Here is a 22,174-nt window from a genome sequence, read left to right as displayed (position 1 = left end):
AAGGGCTGGAAGGGGACTGATCATCACAGCCAGTTGCCCACAGATGGAAAAATGCTTGCAATCACTCCCCAATGTAACCGTACGTTATATGTAAATCACAATGAAAACAAAAGCGCCTAACACGACGGAACCGTGAACTTTTGTTTAAAAAAAAAATAACAGAGATAAAAATAAACCACTGGGTTATCGCTGGTGCACATGGAATAATGGAACAGAGAAGGATGTTGGGGCTGGAAAAGACTGAAATACGGTGAAGACTCGAAACCCAAGTTTGCTGTAAAACATCAAAAACGTTTGCCAGGGAAAGAAATGCCAAATGGGAAACCGGAACTTCTCAACCTGGAAGAACAGAGACACGCCTCCCCTCCCCCCCCCCCCCCCCCCCAGCCCGTGTAGAACACTCTTCCCAAATCTCCCGCCCCAGGGAATTTAGCGGCACAGAGTCCCCAGCACTGAACTCTTGTGCCCCTGGCACCTCTCCCTTTACCAACACCACCTCCATTTTTCTGCTAGGACATTCGTCCCGTGTGTTCTATTCCCAGCAAACCCAGTCTCCTGCAGTCGGTGTTTAATGAACACAGGAGGGAATCCCGGAGTCAACTGAACCACGTACATTTAGCCAAGAGCTCTAAGTTAACGACCAAGAGCGTAGGCCTCAAATCCTTATTCCCGACTCGGCATCTGGTGATCAGCATTTGGCACTAGCTGGGTAAATACGGGTCTAATCAGAATTTTTGAGCTGAGGCAGACGTAGTTAATCCGTAACTCAGTGTTTGCAGCCGAGATCTGGTTTCAAACTCGAAAGGCAGGCAGAGATAGCCACATCTACACATGGCAGAACTGGGAAACACTAACAACAGGACACAGGACCAGGAGAAGGGGCTTGACAAAAATTCTGATGAAAAGAAAAAAGAAAGAACGAACTCAACAGACCACGTCCATCCGATCCTTAGCAAAAATGGGCGTTTTCCCACCCTTAAGCTAGTTTAAGTACAGGCAGATGTCTTTCTACTATACTAGGATTTTTCTAGGTCTGTTTTTCCTAATCCTCAGAGCTTAATGAGAAATCATTAATTCTATAAAGCAGTACAGCACATGAGTACAGTCTAAAATATGCCTACGGTAACCGGAAAGTCGTGTCACTGAGCGACAGAAGCCCCTCGCGCTGTCACCCCCCTGCCCTACGCGGCCGGCGGCGCAGGGGGCGCCCCGCCCGGGCTGAGCAACTACCACTGCACAGAGAGAAAAGCAGTAACAGCGGAGTCTCCACAGAACTCTGTTTATTTAACTGCGTCGGGGCATCCGGTCAACGCTCCACATGAAAAACGGTGCGATAGAAGCGACTTTGAATACAAACAGACGAGAAGCCGCCGTGCTGCCAGGAGGGGGGAAAGCCGTCTGCGCGAGGGAGGCACGGACCGGGGACAGGACGACAGGGAGGCACGGGAGGCGGGTCTCAGACAGACAGCGACACAAAACTGTTGTACTGCTGGATGTTTCGCTTGAGGATATCTGAGCACGGGCCGAGGACGCGCTCAAATCTGGGTCGGTCCAGCTTCACGCACTTCAAAGGGCCGCGAGCGACCACCGTGGCCGCGCGAGGACGGTTCATCAGGAGCGCGATCTCACCTGCGAAGGGGGGACACGGGTCAGGGGAGGCGGGCGTCCCGGGAGCACCCCCGCGGGGGCGCTTCCGAGACACGGGGAGGCCGCGTCTACCGCTCTTCAAGCCCAGCACGGGCCCCACGACATCCGCACTTAAACACGACCGACAGGAGACCGTCGGCGACCGGGCTACTGATGGGCAAAGGTTACAATCTCCCTCTCTCGGAGAGCCAAAAAGACTACAGCGAAAAAGTAAAATTCGGGAGAAAGACAGAACGAAGAGAGACCGCTCAGCGTGATCTCCCTGAGAGGGGACTCGAACTACGTACTTGAAGGACAGCCACGTACCGAAATAGTCAGAAGGCCCCAATCTTCCCACTTCGACAAACTCTTCGTTTTCTGACCGACGTTGTAGCACAGCAGCTGAGCCCTGTAATAAAACCACCAGATGGCAAAACAGATACTTTCAAATCCAGGGTGGCCCTCTGCAGATGCAAGTGGGGCTACTTTGTCCTAGAAAAATAAAAAAAAGACGCGGCGGCGATTTCAAATCCTCCCGTTCGCCTAAAAGATGACTCGAGAGAGTCACGACGTGAGCTCCAGTCCCCTTCTGCCCCACGGCCCTGCCGGAGCCCCTTCTCACACCCAGGAGCCAAAGGGCTGAGACTTGGGTTGGCAAACCGCAGCCAGGGGGGCCCAACCCGAACTCGCCGCCTGTTTTTATAAACGAAACGTTACAGGAACACAGCCACGCGTTTACACGCCGTCTCTGGCCGCTTCTGCGCTGCACTCTCGCGCTGAGTCTTTGCGACAGAAACCCCACGGCTCACAAAGCCTCAGTCACTTACCAACTGGCCTTCCAAAGAAACAGTCGCTCGACTCCTGACTTTTAGCAATTAGCATCTACTGAGCCACATTCCTACAAAATCTGCTCTTTAGGCTCTGGTCGGCGGGCAGGAGTATCTGCTATGCATTTCCATGAATTGTGAAGATAGAAAACATAGTAGCTTTCAGCCTTTACACGCTTGCCTTTAACCCTTATTTGCCAAATGGTCCAGACATACGATTTTAACAAGGACGGTACAGACCCGTAATAGTTTGTTATGCTAAACGGGTAAGTTTCACTTGGCTTGCGTGATAAAAGATCGAGGAGCTCAGAATCTGGCCATTACTTCCTGAACAGCCCTTCCAGAACGGACTCCAACTCATTTAAAATACGGTGGCCTGGCACAACACCATTTCTAAGTGAAAGATAATTTTTTAAATAAAATCTATCAGGTATTACTAAAAAGTGAAGCTGGAAATCAGAATGAGCCCCTTTTCTCTCTTATGGTGTACTGCTTTCTCCCCCCAATATCAAACACAGGCTCCGTTACCTCTAAAATAATGAAGAACTCGTCCCCTGGTTCACCTTGCACCACAATCTTCTGCCCATCCTCAAACTGAACAGGTTCCAACGCATCAGCGACTGTGAGACGTTCCCACTTGTCCAGAGATTCTGAAAGGCGAGAATTGAAAGAATTTATCTACGCTAGTTGTCACTGCTAAAAATGTCAAAACTATCAAAACGATGAGTCACACAGCCATGCCCATTTAATATTCTAGTAGTGTTGCAGGTTCAACATGGTGCCTCTCTTCAATCACCTCAAGTCTCAGCAAGATCCTCCTCCTACTTACAGAAAACTCTTAGCTCCTTACTTCCGTGGTCCAGTGGCCAGGTTAACTTATCAACTGCACCCAATGGTAAAGGAATAAAAAATGTAATCATTAAGTCTTCCTAAAGAACACCATCAATGCAAATCAAGACCCAAACGTCATAGAGAGTGTCGCCATCCATACTATCCCAGAGGTTCACAGAAATAACTTACCTATTTAAACCCGAAGTTGAATTTATGAAACCCACGAGGAGAACCGGACAACAGTTCCCCAAAACCAAACGGAAACCCAAGTCATTAAGTAAATGTAACCCACTCAGAGAAAGGACAAACGAGGCGGGAGAAGTCAACTCGCTCTAACAAAATGGCAGAAGACTATTCCCTAAGAATCACCACCACCACCCCCTCCCAGAGCAGGTTGTAACAACATCTGTGAGGCCGCGAAACAAAATACAACTGTGTCCGGTTAACCTGCTTTACTCAATTTCAACAAACTTCCAGCACCTCTTCAGAGAAAATCAGAAAATGACACCTAATTTTTCTACAGAGAAAAGGCATTCGTGGAAACGCTCGACTCTCCTGAACCAGTCAACTCACCGACGGAGCAACAGAGACAGAAACCAGAGGGTGAATGACTGCCAATGTCCATCAGCAAAGAAGGACACTTTTAGCCTTTCTGCCTCTCCCAGAGGAATGAGTAGCACATAATTCCAGGAAGTTTTTCCCACGTCCACCACTAGTAAAGAGGTGTGTCATAGACTAGTAGATTAAATACACTGTAAAATTACTCCTAACTTGGTCAAACTTCAACTTTGTGTTTTTCATTACTGTTAGCAAAAAAAAAAAGTGAGCTGATAACCAGGGCAGTTTTTATGACATAAGCATGTATCACTAACACTTCAATTTAACAATTCTCCGTGCAATCTTCCAAAACTCACCTAAAATAGATACTTTACTAAGAAACTCCTCATACATCTTCCGCTTTCTCAGCGTGCTTCCCTATAAATGGAAAAAAAAAAAAAAGTGATCTTAAAAATGTGTAATTATCACATAATGCTGTGGAATAAATATTAAATGTTAAGTAAACATTAAAAAAGAAAAAAAGTCAAAGCTTGCTGATGCTTCGTGTTGAAGACGGCAAAGCCACTGGTTCAGCTTAATAAACAGCTGAGTAACTCGCTCTTAAAAGTCAGACCATGCATATGGCCAAAGAAGGTGCCTAGGACAACCAATTAATGAAATGCCAAACGCACCATCAATTCTCCAGAAGAGCTACCAGGTTACATGAGTGACTAGAGCTGAATGTATCTGCAGCCCAGGGTTCTTCCCCACGACCCCAATCTTCCACAGAACTAAGGAAAGAAAACGGCTACCACTTGTAGACCTTCTACGGAAAACAGTCCCCTAGCCCCTGACTTAACCAAGCTGTCTTATCTGTGAGGTCTGGTAAACGCCAAGTATCTGGAGGAAGGAGACGGGGGAGCACAGTCCTCCGGAACGTCCTTACAGGCGCGTATACGTCGACCTACACACACACATCCCCCAAATACAGCAAATGTTCGAAGTATGTCCAACTGCAGACTGTCAAATAGCCAGACAGGCACGGCACAAATTTAAGAAAACCATTCAAGAGGACGAATGCCAGCAGCTGGCACTTAACATCTGAAACTACTCTATAAACCTGTCACAAGGTTCTACATGAGCAGAACGTTCCAATGGTTTTATCATTTTGTTTCTTCCTCCAGTCTTACGAGGGGACGTCTGCACTACCGACAACCCCCCTGCCGTTTAGGGAAGCGGGTCACTTGCGAACAGCCGACTTCGTGCTCTCAGAAGCAGCACCTGGCAAGCTACCTGACGTGCAAATGGGGACGTTCCCAAACGTGGGCTGACCCCTACAGACGCACCACATGTGTCTCCCGTGTTATTTGCAGCCACACATTTGTTCTAAAAGACCTGGCGATACGACTCAAACGCCCGTGACACAGACTGAATTCTACGTCGCACTCCAAGAGGCGTGCCGGCTCACCATGAGGATTCTTCTGTAGCTGTCCCGGTCGATACCCCACAGTTTCACATTTGTCTTTGCTTTGACAGTGGCGGCTCTAGGCGTTCCATAGATCAAAGCGAGTTCCCCAAAGCTGCCTCCTTCCCCAACGCTAGTTGCCCATTCGTTGTTGACATAGACCTAAAAGGCAAATGACAAAGGACCGGTAGTTTCCTACACACACAAACACATTGGGATGAAACACCTTCCAAGGAGCCAGAATACTGAACTTGGTTTCTAAACCGGAATACATGATGTTTGTAGTACACAGCAGCACAAACCCGAGTGTCTGTGATTCACGGGCTTAATTACCCGACAAGAGAACGTTCCCCACGGGGAGGATCAGGGCAGAGGTAAACGAAGCGCTAACCGCGTGTACATTTCGAGAGTGCCGTGCCTCCTGCAGACGGCAATGAACTAATGATCCTGCGACAGCAGTGCTGTTATTATGCCCATTTCCCTTGTAAACAAGGTTCACAGGATCAAGAGAGCTGTACCAAGTCTCAGCGCCAACTCCCAGGTCTCATGGACAGTCTCCCTCACATCTACCTTACCACACGGTACGCACACGCGCCTTAACTGGGGACTCCAGCAAGAGATTTAAACTGAATGTCTAGCGAACGAAATTGCCTTTCGATAGGTTAAAAAGTTTCTCTGTGTCATTTAAAATACCTGGCAAAAGATGTTGCTGGAATCTGACATACGAGGCTTTTAACAGCCCTTCAGAAACTCTTACAAGTAATCAGTATTGACACATTCACCTTTACGACTATCAACATATTTCTATTATTAAATCTTACATCCATCTCTCCTTGATCAATCACATAGAAGTTATCCCCTTCATCACCTAAAACAGAGTACAAAAAGTTAGGTGTATAATGCAAATTGAGGAAACATACATCAGAACTATCAAATTAATGTAAAAATAAATTTATTTTACAGAGGTGCCGTCAAAGAAAGCGTGTTATAAATTAACACAACCTTTCAGGAAGAAAAGTCCAACGATATATTTTTAAAGCCATAAAATTGATCAATTTTTTAGTCATCTCATGGTAAAGAAAAGCTCTGAAAAATAACTTAAAAAGAAAAAAAAGCTGTTATGTGTACAAAGACAGTACCCGTTACATGATCATGACAACAAAACAAACAGAGTAAGTAACAAAATATCAGACTATCACTACACTGGAAAACTCATGGATTATGAAGACCCACGAAAATATCAAGAGTAAATAAAAGAAAACAGGGGAGGGGGATACCCATAAGGTTAGACCCATGTTAATACACAAGGCAAAAAAGCTAAGAATCAGAAGCCCAAGAACCTTACAAACAGATGTGCTATGTGATTCAGAATGCAACTGCTTTGCCGCTTCCTACTTTATTTTACTCTGTAAGTGGTTAATAATATAAAGGCTATACGAAATATATATGGCTCTAAAATCTCACACAACATTCAAAATTAAAATGCAATATCCTCCAAAAGTTACTATAAACAAAACTGTATCAGATACTAGAGAAAACAGTAGTCCTTTAGGGAAAGTGTGCCTTTTAGCTCAAAGGATTTTTTTTTTTTTTTAACGTTTATTTATTTTTGAGACAGAGAGAGACAAAGCATGAACAGGGCAAGGGCAGAGAGAGAGAGGGAAACACAGAGTCTGAAACAGGCTCCAGGCTCTGAGCTGTCAGCACAGAGCCCAACGCGGGGCTCGAACTCACAGACCGTGAGATCACGACCTGAGCAGAAGTCGGACGCTCAACCGACTGAGCCACCCAGGCGCCCCAAAGTTCAAAGGATTTTAATTTAAAAAAAAAAAAAAAAGGATCAGTTGAGCGGATCATGTGATTTTTAGCATCTGTCTTGTTGATGTGGTGGTGTAGGACACTGACTGATTTACAAATATCGAACCATTCTTGCATCCCCAGAATAAAGCCTGCCTGACTGTGATGAACGATCCTTTCCATGTCTTGCTGAATGTGAGTATTTTGTTGAGGATTTTGCATCTGTGTTCTCAGTGATATTGGCCTATAGTTTTCTTTTCCTGTGGTATCTGTCTGGTTTTGGCATCAGGGTAACGCTGGCTTTGGAGCATGTATCTGGAAGCTTGCTTTCCTCCTCTATTTTTTCGAATAGAGGAGAATAGGTATTAACTTTACAAGGAACATACTTCAACACAACAAAAGGCCATATGCAAAAAACAAACAGCTAACATCAGAATCAAAGGTGAAAACCGAGAGCTTTTCCCTCTGTTCAGGAACAAGACAAGGATGTCCACTCTCACCACTTTTTTTTTTTTTTTAATTTTTTTTTTAACGTTTATTTATTTTTGGGACAGAGAGAGACAGAGCATGAATGGGGGAGGGGCAGAGAGAGAGGGAGACACAGAATTGGAAACAGCCTCCAGGCTCTGAGCCATCAGCCCAGAGCCTGACGCGGGGCTCGAACTCACGGACCGCAAGATCGTGACCTGGCTGAAGCCGGACGCTTAACCGACTGCGCCACCCAGGCGCCCCACACTCTCACCACTTTTATTTAACACAGAACTGAAGTCCTAGCCACAGCATCAGCACAAAAAAGAAATGAGGCATCCATATTGGCAAGAAGTTTCAACTGTCACTATTTGCGAACAACACAAACAACACTATACATAGAAAATCCTAAAGACTCCAACCAAAAACTACGAGAAGCAATTCATGAATTCAGTCAAGTGGCAGATACAAAATTAACAGTCAGAAATCAACAGCATTTTTATACACTAGAACAAAGTAGCAGGAAGAGAAATTTAAAAAGTAACACCATTTACAAGTGCACCAAAAAGGAATAAACTACCGAGGAATAAACCAAAGAGGTAAAAGACCTGTACTCTCAAAACCGTAAATCACAAATGACAGAAATGAAAGATGACAAAGGCAAACAGAAAGCTATTCCATGGTCATAGGACTAAAAGAGTTAATGTTGTTAAAATGCCCATATTACCTACAGCAATCTACAGACTCAGTATGACCCCTATCAAAATACCAACAGCATTTTTCACAAAACTAGAAGAAATAATACTAAAAATTTGTATGGCAGCACAGAAGACCCCAAATAACCAAAGCAATCCCAAGAAAAACAAAGCTGGAGGTATCACAATACCAGACAGACTTCAAGATATACTACAAAGTTCAGTAAACAAAACAGTATGGTACTAACACAAAACGAGACACACAGATCAGGGAAACAGAACAGAGCCTAGAAATAAACACACAAGTATATGCTCACTTAATCTACGACAAATGAAGCAAGAATACACAATGCCAAGAAGACAATTTCTTCAACAAATGGTGCTGGGGAAACTGGACACTACGTGCAAAAGAATGAAACTGGGCCACTTTCTAACATAATACACAAAAATAAACTCAAAATGGATTAAGGATCTAAATACGAGACCTGAAACCATAAAAATCCTGTAAGAGAAAACAGTATCTCTCTCCCGTCAGCCACAGCAACATTTTTCTAGACATGTCTCCGTAGGCAAGGGACTACATCAAAATCAAAAGCTTTCGCAGGGGCCCCTGGGTGACTCAGTCGGTTAGGCATCTGACTCTCTCGATCTTGGCTCAGGTCATGATCCCAGGGTCCTGACATTGAGCTCCCCATCAGGCTCTGTGCTATTAGCGCAGACCCTGCTTGGGCTTTTCTCTCTCTCAAAATAAATAAATTTACTTAAAAAACAAAAAAAAGTTTTTGCACAGCAAAACTTTCAAAATGTGTATTTATTAGTATTATTTAATATTATAATTATATATAATATATAATAACATTAATATTTTGCACAGAAAACTTTTTTTAGTATTTATTTTTGAGAGAGAGACAGAGACAGAGAGTACAAGTGGGGGAGGGGTAGAGAGAGGGAGACAGAGAATCCAAAGCAGGCTCCAGGCTCTGAGCTGTCAGCACAGAGCCCAACGCGGGGCTTGAACTCATGACCCGCCAGATCATGACCTGAGCCAAAGTCGGACGCCTAACTGACTGAGCCACCCAGGCACCCGTGTGTGAATTTTTAATATAAATGCGGGGACATAAAGCATTAATGCAAGTCAAAATGTCTCAGTGAACACGTTTCAGCAGTTTAACTTTATATAACGATAATAAATAAACCTGTTATGTTTTTCTGGACAATGCCAACCTTTGGATTTTCTTAAAACAAGTATATTGATGACAACTAAATAGTGTTTGTAGCATTCTTATCAGACAGTAGATATGATCCATTCACTATGCTTTTTCTAACTGAGTTGTCCTACACGCAAGTACATGTTTTTAACGTTGTTGATCTTCTGTGCTGTCCACGTTAAGTCTGCTATTAGAATACGTTAAACCATTTTAAAAAATGAAAAACAGAAATACCAGTGATCCAATAATTCCACTACTGGGTATTTACCCGAAAAAAATGAACACATGAATTTGAAAAGATCTATGCAACCCTATGTTTATCGCAGCACTGTTTACAATAGCCAAGATATAGAAGTACCCTAAGTGTCCATCCACAGGTGAATGAATAAGGAAAATAATGGAACATTATACAGCCATAAAAAAAAAAATCAGAAGACCGTGCCATTTGCAACAACATGGATGGACCTAGAGGGCATTATTCTAAGTAAAATAAGTCATATTGAGAAAGACAAATATGCTATGACTCCACTCATAAGTAGAATCTTAAAGAAAAAGCACACGCACCCACAAATGAACAGACACCTGAAAAGCAGAATCAGACCTATAAATACAGAGAACAAACCGAAGGCTGCCAGGGGGTGGGGGGAAGGGCAAAATGGGCAAAGGGAAGTGGGACAGGCTTCCGGTCACAGAATGAGTGAGGCACGGAGAAGAAAGGCACAGCCAATGGGATTCAGTCAGTGACACCGTCATAGTCCTATAAAGGGACCGGTGGTACTACAGCCGTGGTGAACACAGCTTAATGTACAAACTTGTCAAATCAGTAAATGGTACACCTGAAAACAATATAACATTGTGTGTCAACGATACTCAAAAAAAAAAAAAAGAAAGAAAGAAATCGGAAAACCCAGCAGTAGGACAGAAGGAAAATGGCAGGCCGAAAAGAAGAAAACGAACTCCAATTAACAAAATCCTGCAGGCCCACAGCACTGCAGGCCACGGAAGCAGCAGCCCTTACCTTGCTGAATCACGGTCTCTCCGGCAATAAAGGAAACCGGAAACATGGCATCGAAAATATCACTGCAAGACACACAAGGTCTCAAGTCACATCTCATGTGCATCTTCTATGGATTCCAAACACCACCCTTTGACTTAAAGCTCCCAGATCTTCAGCCTGGACCGTCATCGGGTGAAAGATTATCAAAACTTGCCACAGTGAGCAGACTAGTTTGGGACCACGGGTGTTCTGAAAAAACAGTATAACCAAGAACCCGAACCTACCTTCTCTCATTGTCATCAAGATGTGAAAAGAGCACATTCTTTTCAATGGCTTTGGCTAAAGCAGCCATTGTCTTATAATCTTTTGGTATAACCTGGGAAAGAACAGAAGATCCAATGACAATTCCATAAACCAAAACCAGATCATGTCTGAACGTGCATTTCAATTAAACGTCAAAATACGCTATGGTATTTAAACAAGACTGCTTTGAGTTAACTATTTAACACAACACGCTTGTACTATCTGTGATCTACAAAGTACTCAATAAATATTGACTGACTAATCCCCTTTCCTACAACCAAGCCTATATTGAAGGCTCATACTTGGTTTCCAGTCAACGACTAAAGTCACAAACCATAACACCTTGCAAGGTCATTATTCTGAGGCAAAACTAAGCAGTTTATGACAATTAGTCATTTTTTAAACTGTGACCACGTACTATGAGCTTCACAAGCCTCTTGTCAGGACAACTCTCTTCCCCTTCAGGCCAATAGCAGAACTCAAAATGGCAGGCTGGCTCCAAGGAAGAGCCAAAAGGAGGAAGGAAGCTTCCAGGATAAAAGGTTCAAAGTCACAACATGAGTTACGGGATGTCAAAAAGAAACCATGATTCAAGAGAAAAAACACTGCCCACTTCTTCCACTGCAAAGCAACCGGAAAAGAAACCCCCCCAAATACAACCGTTCGCTGTTTTACAATCATTATTAGTTATTTCCTCTAACGGCATGTTAGTACAGTAACTTGTTCCCCGGGACCCAAGAACCGTATAGGACGAAGTACAACCCATCCTGTGTTTTACTACTCAAAATGGTGCAGGCATCACCACGGGCGGCTAGCAGACGACCACGTGGGTCCCGAAAACATTGCCCCATCGTGCGGACAGCAGAACTACCTTTCTAACGTACGACGCAGCATCTTCCTCCGTGTAGACTTCAGCACTGATGGCACCTCGTCGCCTCCGGCCCTTAACCACTGGGTTGGGTGGGGGAGGAGAGATCTCATCCTCCCTCGAATCTGCACGGGCGCTCGCCTTCTGCAGATTCTGAATCTGTTTTGCCTCCTCCTGAAAAAAATTACACGTTTATAAAATGAGATCCTTCAGCATGTCAATTTGGTCTTCTCGTGTCCTCCCAAGTGTGACCCAATCTCAATCACTGCAGATCTCTTCCTCTATTACCAATGTGAAAGTGAAGGGGGAAAGGCCATTCCAAATGCAAAAAAAATGGAGTCGAGTTTGAAAAGCAATACTCTGAAAGGGCTATACTGTTTCCTCAGATGATAAGAGACACCATATTTAATGATAAACAAAAGCCATTAGTACAAGGACACATAACATGCAAATAAAAAATTAGATACTGGTTATGGTAATACATCGGCAACAATGCCTTATAACGCACACAACAGCAATAAACTGCGAAACAAAATCCTGGGGAATTAGGTTTCCGTATGCTGCTACAGATAGCATGAAGATTCCCCACCACACACACACCCCAAAAGAATTGTTACCTAGAAATAACCACTCAGGCACAGCAAAGTGATACAACAATGTGTAGGTTACTGGGTTATTTCTTTAATTCACTTAAGTATTCTCTGGAGCTGCCATGTCGAGTCGATGCTAGGAAAAGACAATGCCAAAACCAACAGGAAAGGGTCCTAAGCCTATGGAATTCATATTCTGGCTGAAGTCTCAGATATAAACAAACTATGAAATGATGTGATGGTAACCAAGAATTTAAGTAAGATCAGATCTAATAATATTTCTCCCAAAGGAGCTATAAGCATTCTTCATTATCTCTATTATTTATATTCTTTAATACCTTTATTATTTATTATTCATTACACCGAAATTAAAACCAAAAGTTCACTTGTTTTTAAAATCTCATTACATCAATTCATATAAAAACTGAGACAAACTCTTTAATATTCTTACTTTTCAGATCCAGGGCCTTAAAAAGAAATGCCTCTTAACTGTGCAGTAAAGAAAGTTATTATACTTGATATAAAATAAAAATGAAAAAAAAAAAAAAAAAAAAACAACCAACCCCAAGAACGTATTCTCTACTATGCTCTCATTCACTTGACTCATTCATTCTCCATTATTTTTCTAAACCATTTTTCAAATTCTAAATGAACTTACTCGCATTTACTGATAATTTCAAAAAGATTTTTGACAAAAGAAATTAATAAGGTGCCTACTTTTTCTCTGACATGGTATTTAGCCCTGCTTCTACAAATAAAAGAGCTTTTATATATATGTGTGTGTGTTTTTTTTCCAACGTTTATTTATTTTCGGGACAGAGAGAGACAGAGCATGAACGGGGGAGGGGCAGAGAGAGAGGGAGACACAGCATCGGAAACAGGCTCCAGGCTCCGAGCCATCAGCCCAGAGCCCGACGCGGGGCTCGAACTCCCGGACCGCGAGATCGTGACCTGGCTGAAGTCGGACGCTTAACCGACTGCGCCACCCAGGCGCCCCTAAAAGAGCTTATATATGCCACAACAAAGCCTAGGGTGATAACCATCAAGGTATTAACAATGTTAATTTCTATTAGGAGAATCATGCCTGATTTTTATTCTTTTCTGGAGAGAAGGTTTGGCTTTATTTTTCTCATTTCTCTGGATTTTCTAATTTTCAAACTTAGAAGAAAACACAGTAAGAAAAACATACAATGAAAACAATCTTACTATGCTTTATACTAAATTACAAATGCATTTACTTCTTGACCAACTAATCCAGAAATTCTACTTCTAAGAATTTATTCCAACATATACATATATGTGATAAAACATATATACTAAGTTGCTCATTGTATCATTTGTAATAGTTTGTAATAGCCTAACAGTGGAAACCAAAATGGTCCTCAATGATTAAAGAAATTATAGTTTTTCCATACAATGGAATGCCATGCACCTGCTGGAAAACAGGAAGCTTTTTTATATATGAATTTGTAGGTAAATGCCCATATATTATCTATAGAAAACTGGCTGCACTCAAGAAGACAATGGAATGGGACTTTTTACTACATATTTATATAGTATTATAGAACGTACAATTTTACTCAGATAAAATATCTTATATACTATGTTAGATTATGTATTTATATAGGAAACAGATGTCATACATTTCATTATATTTTATTATGTCACACCCTTTTGTACTTGTAAAATGTTGAACCATGTGCAAACATGTAGCCATTTTCTTTAAAACTACATTTTTCAGGGGCGCCTGGGTGGCGCAGTCGGTTAAGCGTCCGACTTCAGCCAGGTCACGATCTCCTGGTCTGTGAGTTCGAGCCCCGCGTCGGGCTCTGGGCTGATGGCTCAGAGCCTGGAGCCTGTTTCCGATTCTGTGTCTCCCTCTCTCTCCGCCCCTCCCCCGTTCATGCTCTGTCTCTCTCTGTCCCAAAAATAAATAAACATTGAAAAAAAAAAAGTTTAAAAAAAAAAAACTACATTTTTCAGAGGGGCGCCTGGGCAGTCAGTCGGTTGAGCAGCTGACTTCAGCTCAGGTCACGATCTCACGGTCTGTGAGTTCAAGCCCGGAGAAGGGCTCTGTGATGACAGCCCAGGGCCTGGAGCCTGCTTTGGATTCTGTGTCTCCCTCTCTTTCTGCAGCTCCCCTGCTTGCGCTCTCTCTCTAAAACTAAATAAATGTTTTAAAAAAAAAATTTTTTTAAACACATTTTTCAGAAAACCCACTTCATTTTCCTTCTGGTAATTCCAATAACCAGTAAGTTTTCCCACCTCATACTGACAAAGAACTGTAAAACTCGTGTCTCCTCAAATTTAGCTGAAGGCCATAAATTAAAACACAAACTCCACCTCCAAAAATCTGTCATTGGCATTTCACAAAAATTTCACGAAAAATGACATGAACGGCATCTCGTTTAGAACGACATCTAAATGAATTTTTAAGATAATTTTTAAGGATCAAAAGCATTTTGATTTTTAACATTGTTTCATGGATCCTCTTTAAACAGCAATCAGATATAACCTCATCTTGGTGACTCACATCCATTACTGAGATCGAATCCTAGTACATGTTAGGATACACTTTTATATCCTTTTCCTTGCTGTCGTCATTCCGCTGCCAGCCTCTCCCCTCTTCGGTTTTCCCACTTATGAAAACAAAAGCCAAAAGGAGCCAAAAAACACACCAAAAAACCCTCCTAATCTACTTCATGGCTGCCGGCACTCGTCCTTGAGTTTAAGTTCACAGCATCCCCACCACTTACTTAACAGGCTTCCAACAATTACTCGTTCTCTCCCCGCCCTCGCCGGTCCAGTCTTCCCCCCAGGGGAGACAAACTTCCAAGCAAACGGACGTAGGGCGTGGCCTTGGAATGTAAGTGGAGGCACCATACCGCGCCCACTTTGATGGTTTGCCCTGCTTGGGCTTCTGGTGGTTCTCGCCTTGAGCAGCAGCATGCTCTATACCGTGGCTGCTCCTTGCACTCAGCTCCAGAACAAGAAACATGTGGAGTCAGGAAGACAGGAGGGGCTGAGCCCAGAAGAGCTGCCCAGGACCGTGAAATAAGGTCTTCTGTAGTCAGCCACTGCAATCGGGGGCTTTATGTAGAGTAAGCCACTGGGATCGGGGTGGGGGAGGAGGGGGTCGTATGCCGCCCCAGTACAAGTTAACTGCCACACCACGTGTACAAGCCACGTCGCTCCGCTTCTGAGTTTTACCCGCTACCTCTTAACATGGGGATAGTCACCTACCTCTCACATCTGCAATGAGGAATATGTATGTGTGCAAAGTGCTTCACACAGAACCTGGCACTCAGTGGAGACACTCAGTGGTCACGGCAATTAACATTCCTCTGACCTATCAGACAGGCAAGGTTCTAATAAATACATGCACAAGTGCGAACTTCAATTTCAGATGACAGTCTGAAGTAAAACGCAGAAGCTTTCCAACGGACCAATTGTGAGTCTGGGGCACACTTCTCGTCGAGTAGCTCAAGGTACCAGAAACACGACCCCTGGTTAACACAGGAAAGGAGGTGACAAGAACGTGACTGTGTATTTCCAGACATACTAAACCCAACACCTAACGTACAGAACAACGACCTGTGGAAAAGTTGAAAATCTAGTTCCTTAAAAGCCCAGATATCCACACTGGACCCTGGCTAAAGGAATGTGCGCGTGTGAAATAAAGACCCTTGAGTTACAGGAAGGAGTGTGTCAGCCAGGACTTTTGTTTAGAGGTAAAGAGGCTAATACACATTAAATCTAAAAATCCCATCTGCAGAACACTCTGTGAAGGACGCTTTCTTGCCTCCCTGTCCGGGAGGCTTCGGCAGCGCGAGGGTGAGCCCAGGCGCTGCAGTGACCACACACTCCATGTTCCCTATAAAAAGACACACCCTTAATGTCCCACCCACTTCATTCCCTCATCCGCTGGTTTCTATTGATGTCTGAAGCGAAGAGGGATCACCTTACAGTGACCCATTTCAGAACCGGATCTCCAGGAACGCACTTTATTTCAAAACAGGGAACGCCCACGGCAGCCTGGCTCTACAGAATTTCACGAACCATTTGGAAATTGCTTACAACGGAGCAAGCGAGACTTTCTAATACAATTCTAAAACAGCGAGGCCACGTTCCTGGGAATCGGTTAGTGGTTCTTTGGTTGTTAATTATCTCAATCATGGTACTAAACACCAGTTTTAGCAAACACCTTTTCAACAAAACAGTAGTAGAAAATGTCTGATCACCGAGCTACCCAAACACTTTTAAAATCTTAGTATACAGATTCTTCACTAATACGGTATGCCACTTAAAAGATTTTCCAAACAAATGGGATCTATTACAAATATTTCTATTATACAATTAAATAATTAATCACCACATACCTAAGAAATGCCTCCCAAGTGGTTCATAATCATTTCAAACCACATCAAAGCTTCAGTATGTATAAAAAAACCTGTAAACTTATCTCAATTTACAGAAACAAATCAAACTACTGAAAGCATTTAACGTTCCAGACTTTCTCATTCATCATTTCTTGAGGGAAGTGAACCGAAGCATTGTCCTTGATTACCATTCGGGTTAGAAAAGCACTTAGCATATCCTTAGGTCACAGTGACACACGCAACGAGGATGAACGATAAAGAATAAAAACTGAATTGCTCTTTTTCAAGAGGAAACAAGTCCTGACCAAAACCGTAAGTAAAGGAAAAGTCCGACACCGGTCACGTCACCCTTCGCGTCTCTGCTCTACAGTCCGACTCATCTGAGATACAGTCCACAGTGAAACGGACGCCTGTACTTCAGATCCCCCGCTTGGTCAGAAGCTAGACTCAAATGCTTCATTACATTAGTTTTAAAAGGTGAAAGAAGGTCTACGAAGCTCACTCGTTTTGTGGAAGGAAACGAAAGCATTAGCTGCTTTCAAGCACTGCGGAACTTCTCGGTGTCCTACAACCGCTACCTCTGATCAACCGTATCTAGTTATTTTAATCAGGTTTATGGGTCAATTAAGACGGTTACAAGGGACTACTGTTTAGAAGCCCTCCGTTACCCAGCTAAACTCGCCATGCAGGTTTGTTTTGAGGCATTCTACCGATCACGAAGTTAAAAATTACTAGAAATGCCTTAACGGCACTTCTTTTTGTGAAACTCTAGTTTAGATTTCTTGTTTGGTCCAAATGCCTTTTCTTCCAAGTGGTACAAATTGGGGACATTCGACGGCGTCACGTGCAACAGTCGCCGGGGTCGTCGGGTCTCCCGCATGTATATTTACCTTCTCCAGCCTCTCGAAGTATTCCCTGAGGAATGCCATGGGTCGCTCGGGCCGGGCAGTGCACAACTGCACGATGGAATCCTTGAGCAGCGCCTGGATGTTGTGCTTCTGGACGTAGAGCTCGCACTCGCGGAGGCTGCGCTCCTCATCACTGGCGGTGCTGCCGGAGGCCATGGCTGTCTGCGGGCGAAAACACACACGCAGGCTTGGGCAAACGATTGCTAAAGAGCACAAGCCGAGCTGGCCTTTGACTGAAATTCATCAGGCAACTGAATCACAAGGGCTTTTTTTCCGGAGATTTTCTTTTTTTAAACAGGGAGGTGGGGGTTCGCGAAGAAAATATGTAAAGAAATAAATAGCATTCTTCCAAAGAAGTGTTTCATTTAGTTCCTGGCGCGGGATCTGGGTTCTGCAGGCAGCAACAGCAAGAGGCAAGAACCCGTGCTCCTGGGAGGAAGGATCAGCCACTATCCCCCGCGGAGGAGGGCCACTGAGGAGTCAGGACCCTAAGGGAATTTCATTCAGTTCTCCCCCTGCAAAGAAATCACGATGACGTGGGGAAGTGTGTAAATGGCAAACAGGACAGAGAATTACAAGTGCACACAAGTCCGCTCTAAGTGAAAGCAAGGAAGCACAATGAAGAACTTCCGACATTCCCTGTACCTAACTCCTATCCTGGGCGAGTGTCCTAATGTCGCTCAACAAACCCCTGGAGCAAAGGATCTGATTAGCCAACCACTAGCATAATCAAAATTTCTAAAAACACAAAATGATCTCCAGACAAATTTTAAAAGCAACCTTTTATTCCAGATTCTTTTATAAAATCCCGGCCCTAAGTGATTAACAAACACACTGGTAAAAGAAAATAGCCTTAACAGAAAAAAACAAAAGCAAAAACAAACCAAAGAACCTTCCCAAATAAATCATGTAAGATTTGGGCAGGTAAATGTCAAAACATTTTCTTTGGGCAGAAAAATGCTAAAACAGGTTAAATTTTAAATGTACATGAAAGGGGCGCCTGGGTGGCTCAGTTGGTTGAGCGTCTGACTTCAGCTCAGGTCATGATCTCACAGTCCGTGAGTTCAAGCCCCGCATCGGGCTCTGTGCTGACAGCTCAGAGCCTGGAGCCTGCTTCAGATTCTGTGTCTCCCTCTCTCTCTGCCCCTCCCCTGCTCATGCTCTGTCTGTCTCAAAAATAAATAAAAACATTTAAAAAAGTGTACATGAAGATATCAATAGATAAACTGCATTTAATGAATTTTAGAGGATTCAAACTACCTGGATGTAACGTAAAGTAAGTAGAAATATAACAGCAGCTAACTTTACCCCGGAATTTAAAGCTTACCAGTTTAACAACACAGTCATAAGTTATTTTCCTCCCAACTCCTAATTATTAAGCCATTAAGATTAGAAAATAAAATTGAGGTCCTCTCCCCCTCCCAGATGAATTCAATACACATCAGTCTTTTCCAAATATAATGCACACGAAACCAGAGAGGAAACTCTAAATTTAAAAGAAAAAAAGACACACGAGCCAAAGTGCTACACTGTTATTCATTTTGTTTTGACAAATAAAGGTCAATAACAAGCAGACTAATTTTTTCTAACGTTTATTCATTTTTGAGAGACAGAGAGAGACAGAGCATGAGCAGGGGAGGGGCAGAGAGAGAGGGAGACACAGAATCCAAAGCAGGCTCCAGGCTCTGAGCTGTCAACACAGAGCCCGATGCGGGGCTCGAACCCAGACTGTGAGATCCTGACCTGAGCCGAAGTCGGACTCTCAACCGCTCAACGGACTGAGCCACCCAGGCGCCCCACAAGCAGACTAGTTAACAGACCATGAGAAAGTCTGTAGCTCCCTGACAAGCACATAAATTAAAAGCCACAGAAAAAGAACCACGCTACTTGAGAAATAAACAATAAAAAAAAAAAAAAGGTTCTTTCATTTTGGATTTATACCAGCCACTTTTCCAGGTCAGACCGTCATACGAACTGATAATCCACTTCAGTGAATTTTCTACATTTCAAATAATGCCAAAGGCCACCAAGAACAATGATAAATCAGATCTTTTATGCTCCAAAATATTCCGACATGTTTCAGGAATATCAATCCACGTATTCAACTGATCAGAGAAATCATTCAAAGATCACGACTCTGGCTGGTAGAAAGGAGAGAACTGGGTCTAACAAGTGAAACTGACCTTTTGTTTGAAACAAAGTCTTAAAAAGAACACACTGGCTGGTCTTCCTGAGGGAGCAAATTAACAAAAATGCCCCAAGATTAATGCGGTCACCATGTGAACCCCTTAATCCAAACTTGACTGTCTTAGTATTTTTAATCGGATATACTCTGTATTCCTTCTTAAAACTAAGAGCCCAACAATTTAGCTTCTCCCCTCCCCCCGCAAAATTATTTAACTCCTTTTAAACTTTCACTGCATTGTACCTGCTCATAACAGGTACATTAATTGACATTTTCTTTTGTCAATTCAATTGTGACAAAATTCAGTTTCAAAAGGATTACATGAGAGGGCATATTTAACACAGTTTGGGGAAACTTGCTGATTCAGACCGCAGACCCTCAGACCAGCCAGAAACACTTCCTTTGGGGTCATCTTGAGAAAGCGTTCTTTCTTTCCTCTGCTAGAAAGGCCAGTCGCTTGACAATCTCTCAAAGTAGCTCTTTGGCATTACACCTGCACTGCGCTGCAGGGGTTAATAGGGACCATGTACTTATTTTCGAGAGGAAGGACAGGAGAGTGCCCTTCACTTCACTCGTGCCACAATCATGGCCACAGAATGAAGAAGGGAGGCCTATCCTTCCTTCATCCTACTCTAGTCGGAAGGCCACGACGGTGGCGAAAAGACGGAGGAAGGACGGGGACGAAGATCAGAAAAGGGGAGGTGAAAGGGGACAAAATGAAATTCAGGAGCCAAGCTAAAATCACGGAGCAGGGGGGAGGAGGGGAGCACCCGGAAGGCTTGCTTTCCCGGGGAAAGAAAGCCACTGCTGGGGAGGAGGACAAGGAGGCCCTAGAAAGAAAAACGAGAACGGCCGAGTCTCAAGATCAGCCAGCAATGCTAGGGGGAACGATGGCGGATTCCAGTAAAATCGAACTGATGTCCTTCAGGAAATGGGGGAGGGCGAGCGAGGAGGCCGCGGCGCGCGGGTGCGGAGGCGGCAGGGGCGCGATGGCCGCGGAGGGCCGGGGGCCCCAGCGCCGCCGAGCGCGGGGAACGCGCGCGGGCGGGGCGGCCGGTGAGCCCCGCACCGGAGCAGTCCCGGCGACCCGGGGGCCTCGGAGCCGCAGACTCGGGGCCGGGGGCGCGGCCCGGGGCGTGAGGCCTACGGGGAGGCGCCGCTGGGGCCGGGGAGGGGCAGGGGGTGCGGCCATCCCCCTGCAGGTCGCTCCCCGTGACGCCATCTTGGATCGGTCCAGCGCCCCCAAACGGGCGGCGGGGCCGCGAAGCTCGGCGCGTCGGGGACCCCTGGCCGACCCCACTCACCTGGGCACGGGCGGCGGCGGACGCGGGACAGCGGGTGCGAGGCTGCGGCTGGCTGAGCTGTCCGGGCGCTTCCCTCCCAGCCCCGCTCTACTCTGCGGTAGCGGCTCCGCGGCGGCTCCACCGGAAACGACCCGGCTGCAACCAATCAGCGCCCGACTGCTGACGTCAATGCGCCTCGCTCTGGCCAGAGCCGTCGCCTTGGCAACCTTAAAGGCGCAGCGGCCCGGGTTCCTCTTTAGCCCCTCTTAGAAGGACCCTGGCCCCTCCACGCCCTAGAATCGTTCTTCCGCTCTCCTTTCTAATCTAACCTCGTCCCCCACTCGCAGCCCTTTCCTCCCACCCGCCTCTTATCCTTTCCCCACTCTCTCCAGCCCGACGCTCCCCTCCTTCCGTTCACCTGCCCCCCTTACCTGTTCCTGTCTGGATACCACAGGTCCCCTTTATTCTTCCTTCTGCTCTCCGCTCGTCGACGGCGCGGCTTGGGGGAGCTCCCCTCTCTGCTCGACCCCTCGCCTCCACTCCTCACTCCGCCCCACTCTCACTCCCGCCTCCCTCGCCGCCTCTGCCTTTTCTCCCTCCCTCCAGCCCCCACCCCCAACCCGGGCGGACCCACGTGGGGCGTCTCGGATGACAGGTGGGCGACTCCGCCCCGCAGCCCCTTGCTGGGGGAGGACGCGGGGCCGGGGTGGGGAGATTCCTGCCGTTTCCAGGCCCCGGAGGAGGCGGCGGCCGCGGCGGATCCGCGGCAGCGGCGGATGCCCAGGATGAGCACGCCCGGCCGCGCATCCTGTGCCTGGCCTGCACCGCGCGGGCCTCCGGGCACGGGCCCGCCATCCGGTCCAGGAAATCCGAGCCCTGCCGAGCGTCCGCTAGGCTGATCGGGCCGCTCTCCCCTCCGGGGGTGCTGTCGTCAGTGGAGGCCAAGCCGGTCTGTGGGCCCGAGACACTGAAAAGGACTTGTCAGGGTGCATCTAGAACCTGAAACGCACACCCCCCTCCCCTCCATCATGACGCCTGACCCGGCATGGGGAGAAGTTACAAAGGGTGCAGATAGGCGCAAACCCTCTGTGACCACACGAGAAATCTCAACTGCCTGCAAAACCACCCATCAAGGATGATTCGGATTCGAGGGGGAGACAAGGCGGCTCCTTTACTGCTTCGGCCATTTTTTTTTCCCCCATCAGAG

General features: G+C 45.4%; 1 protein-coding gene across 3 annotated transcripts; it reads right to left on the bottom strand.

Annotated features, from left to right (window-relative positions):
- Positions 1–1,263: 1,263 nt before the first annotated feature.
- On the bottom strand, positions 1,264–21,772 carry PRKAR1A (protein kinase cAMP-dependent type I regulatory subunit alpha). Of its 3 annotated transcripts, XM_043585103.1 has the most exons (12): positions 21,399–21,749; positions 20,989–21,123; positions 17,482–17,661; positions 11,626–11,796; positions 10,736–10,827; positions 10,473–10,534; positions 6,108–6,154; positions 5,290–5,448; positions 4,199–4,259; positions 2,982–3,103; positions 1,954–2,035; positions 1,264–1,629 (listed from the first exon to the last, which is right to left on the bottom strand). In XM_043585103.1, the coding sequence occupies exons 3-12, from the start codon at positions 17,653–17,655 to the stop codon at positions 1,457–1,459; spliced, it is 1,143 nt and encodes a 380-aa protein (XP_043441038.1). In that variant the 5' UTR covers positions 17,656–17,661; positions 20,989–21,123; positions 21,399–21,749; the 3' UTR covers positions 1,264–1,456. The 3 variants fall into 3 exon arrangements, with proteins under 3 accessions (XP_043441038.1, XP_043441039.1, XP_043441037.1); XM_043585104.1 differs by lacking the exon at positions 20,989–21,123 and having other exon boundaries at positions 21,399–21,772; XM_043585102.1 differs by lacking the exon at positions 21,399–21,749 and having other exon boundaries at positions 20,989–21,172.
- Positions 21,773–22,174: the final 402 nt, after the last annotated feature.

The sequence above is a fragment of the Prionailurus bengalensis genome, chromosome E1 (genome assembly GCF_016509475.1).
Source record: "Prionailurus bengalensis isolate Pbe53 chromosome E1, Fcat_Pben_1.1_paternal_pri, whole genome shotgun sequence".
Lineage (NCBI taxonomy): Eukaryota > Metazoa > Chordata > Mammalia > Carnivora > Felidae > Prionailurus > Prionailurus bengalensis.
Note: the sequence above shows the minus strand (reverse complement) of the source record. Positions and strands in the feature narration are given on the sequence as shown.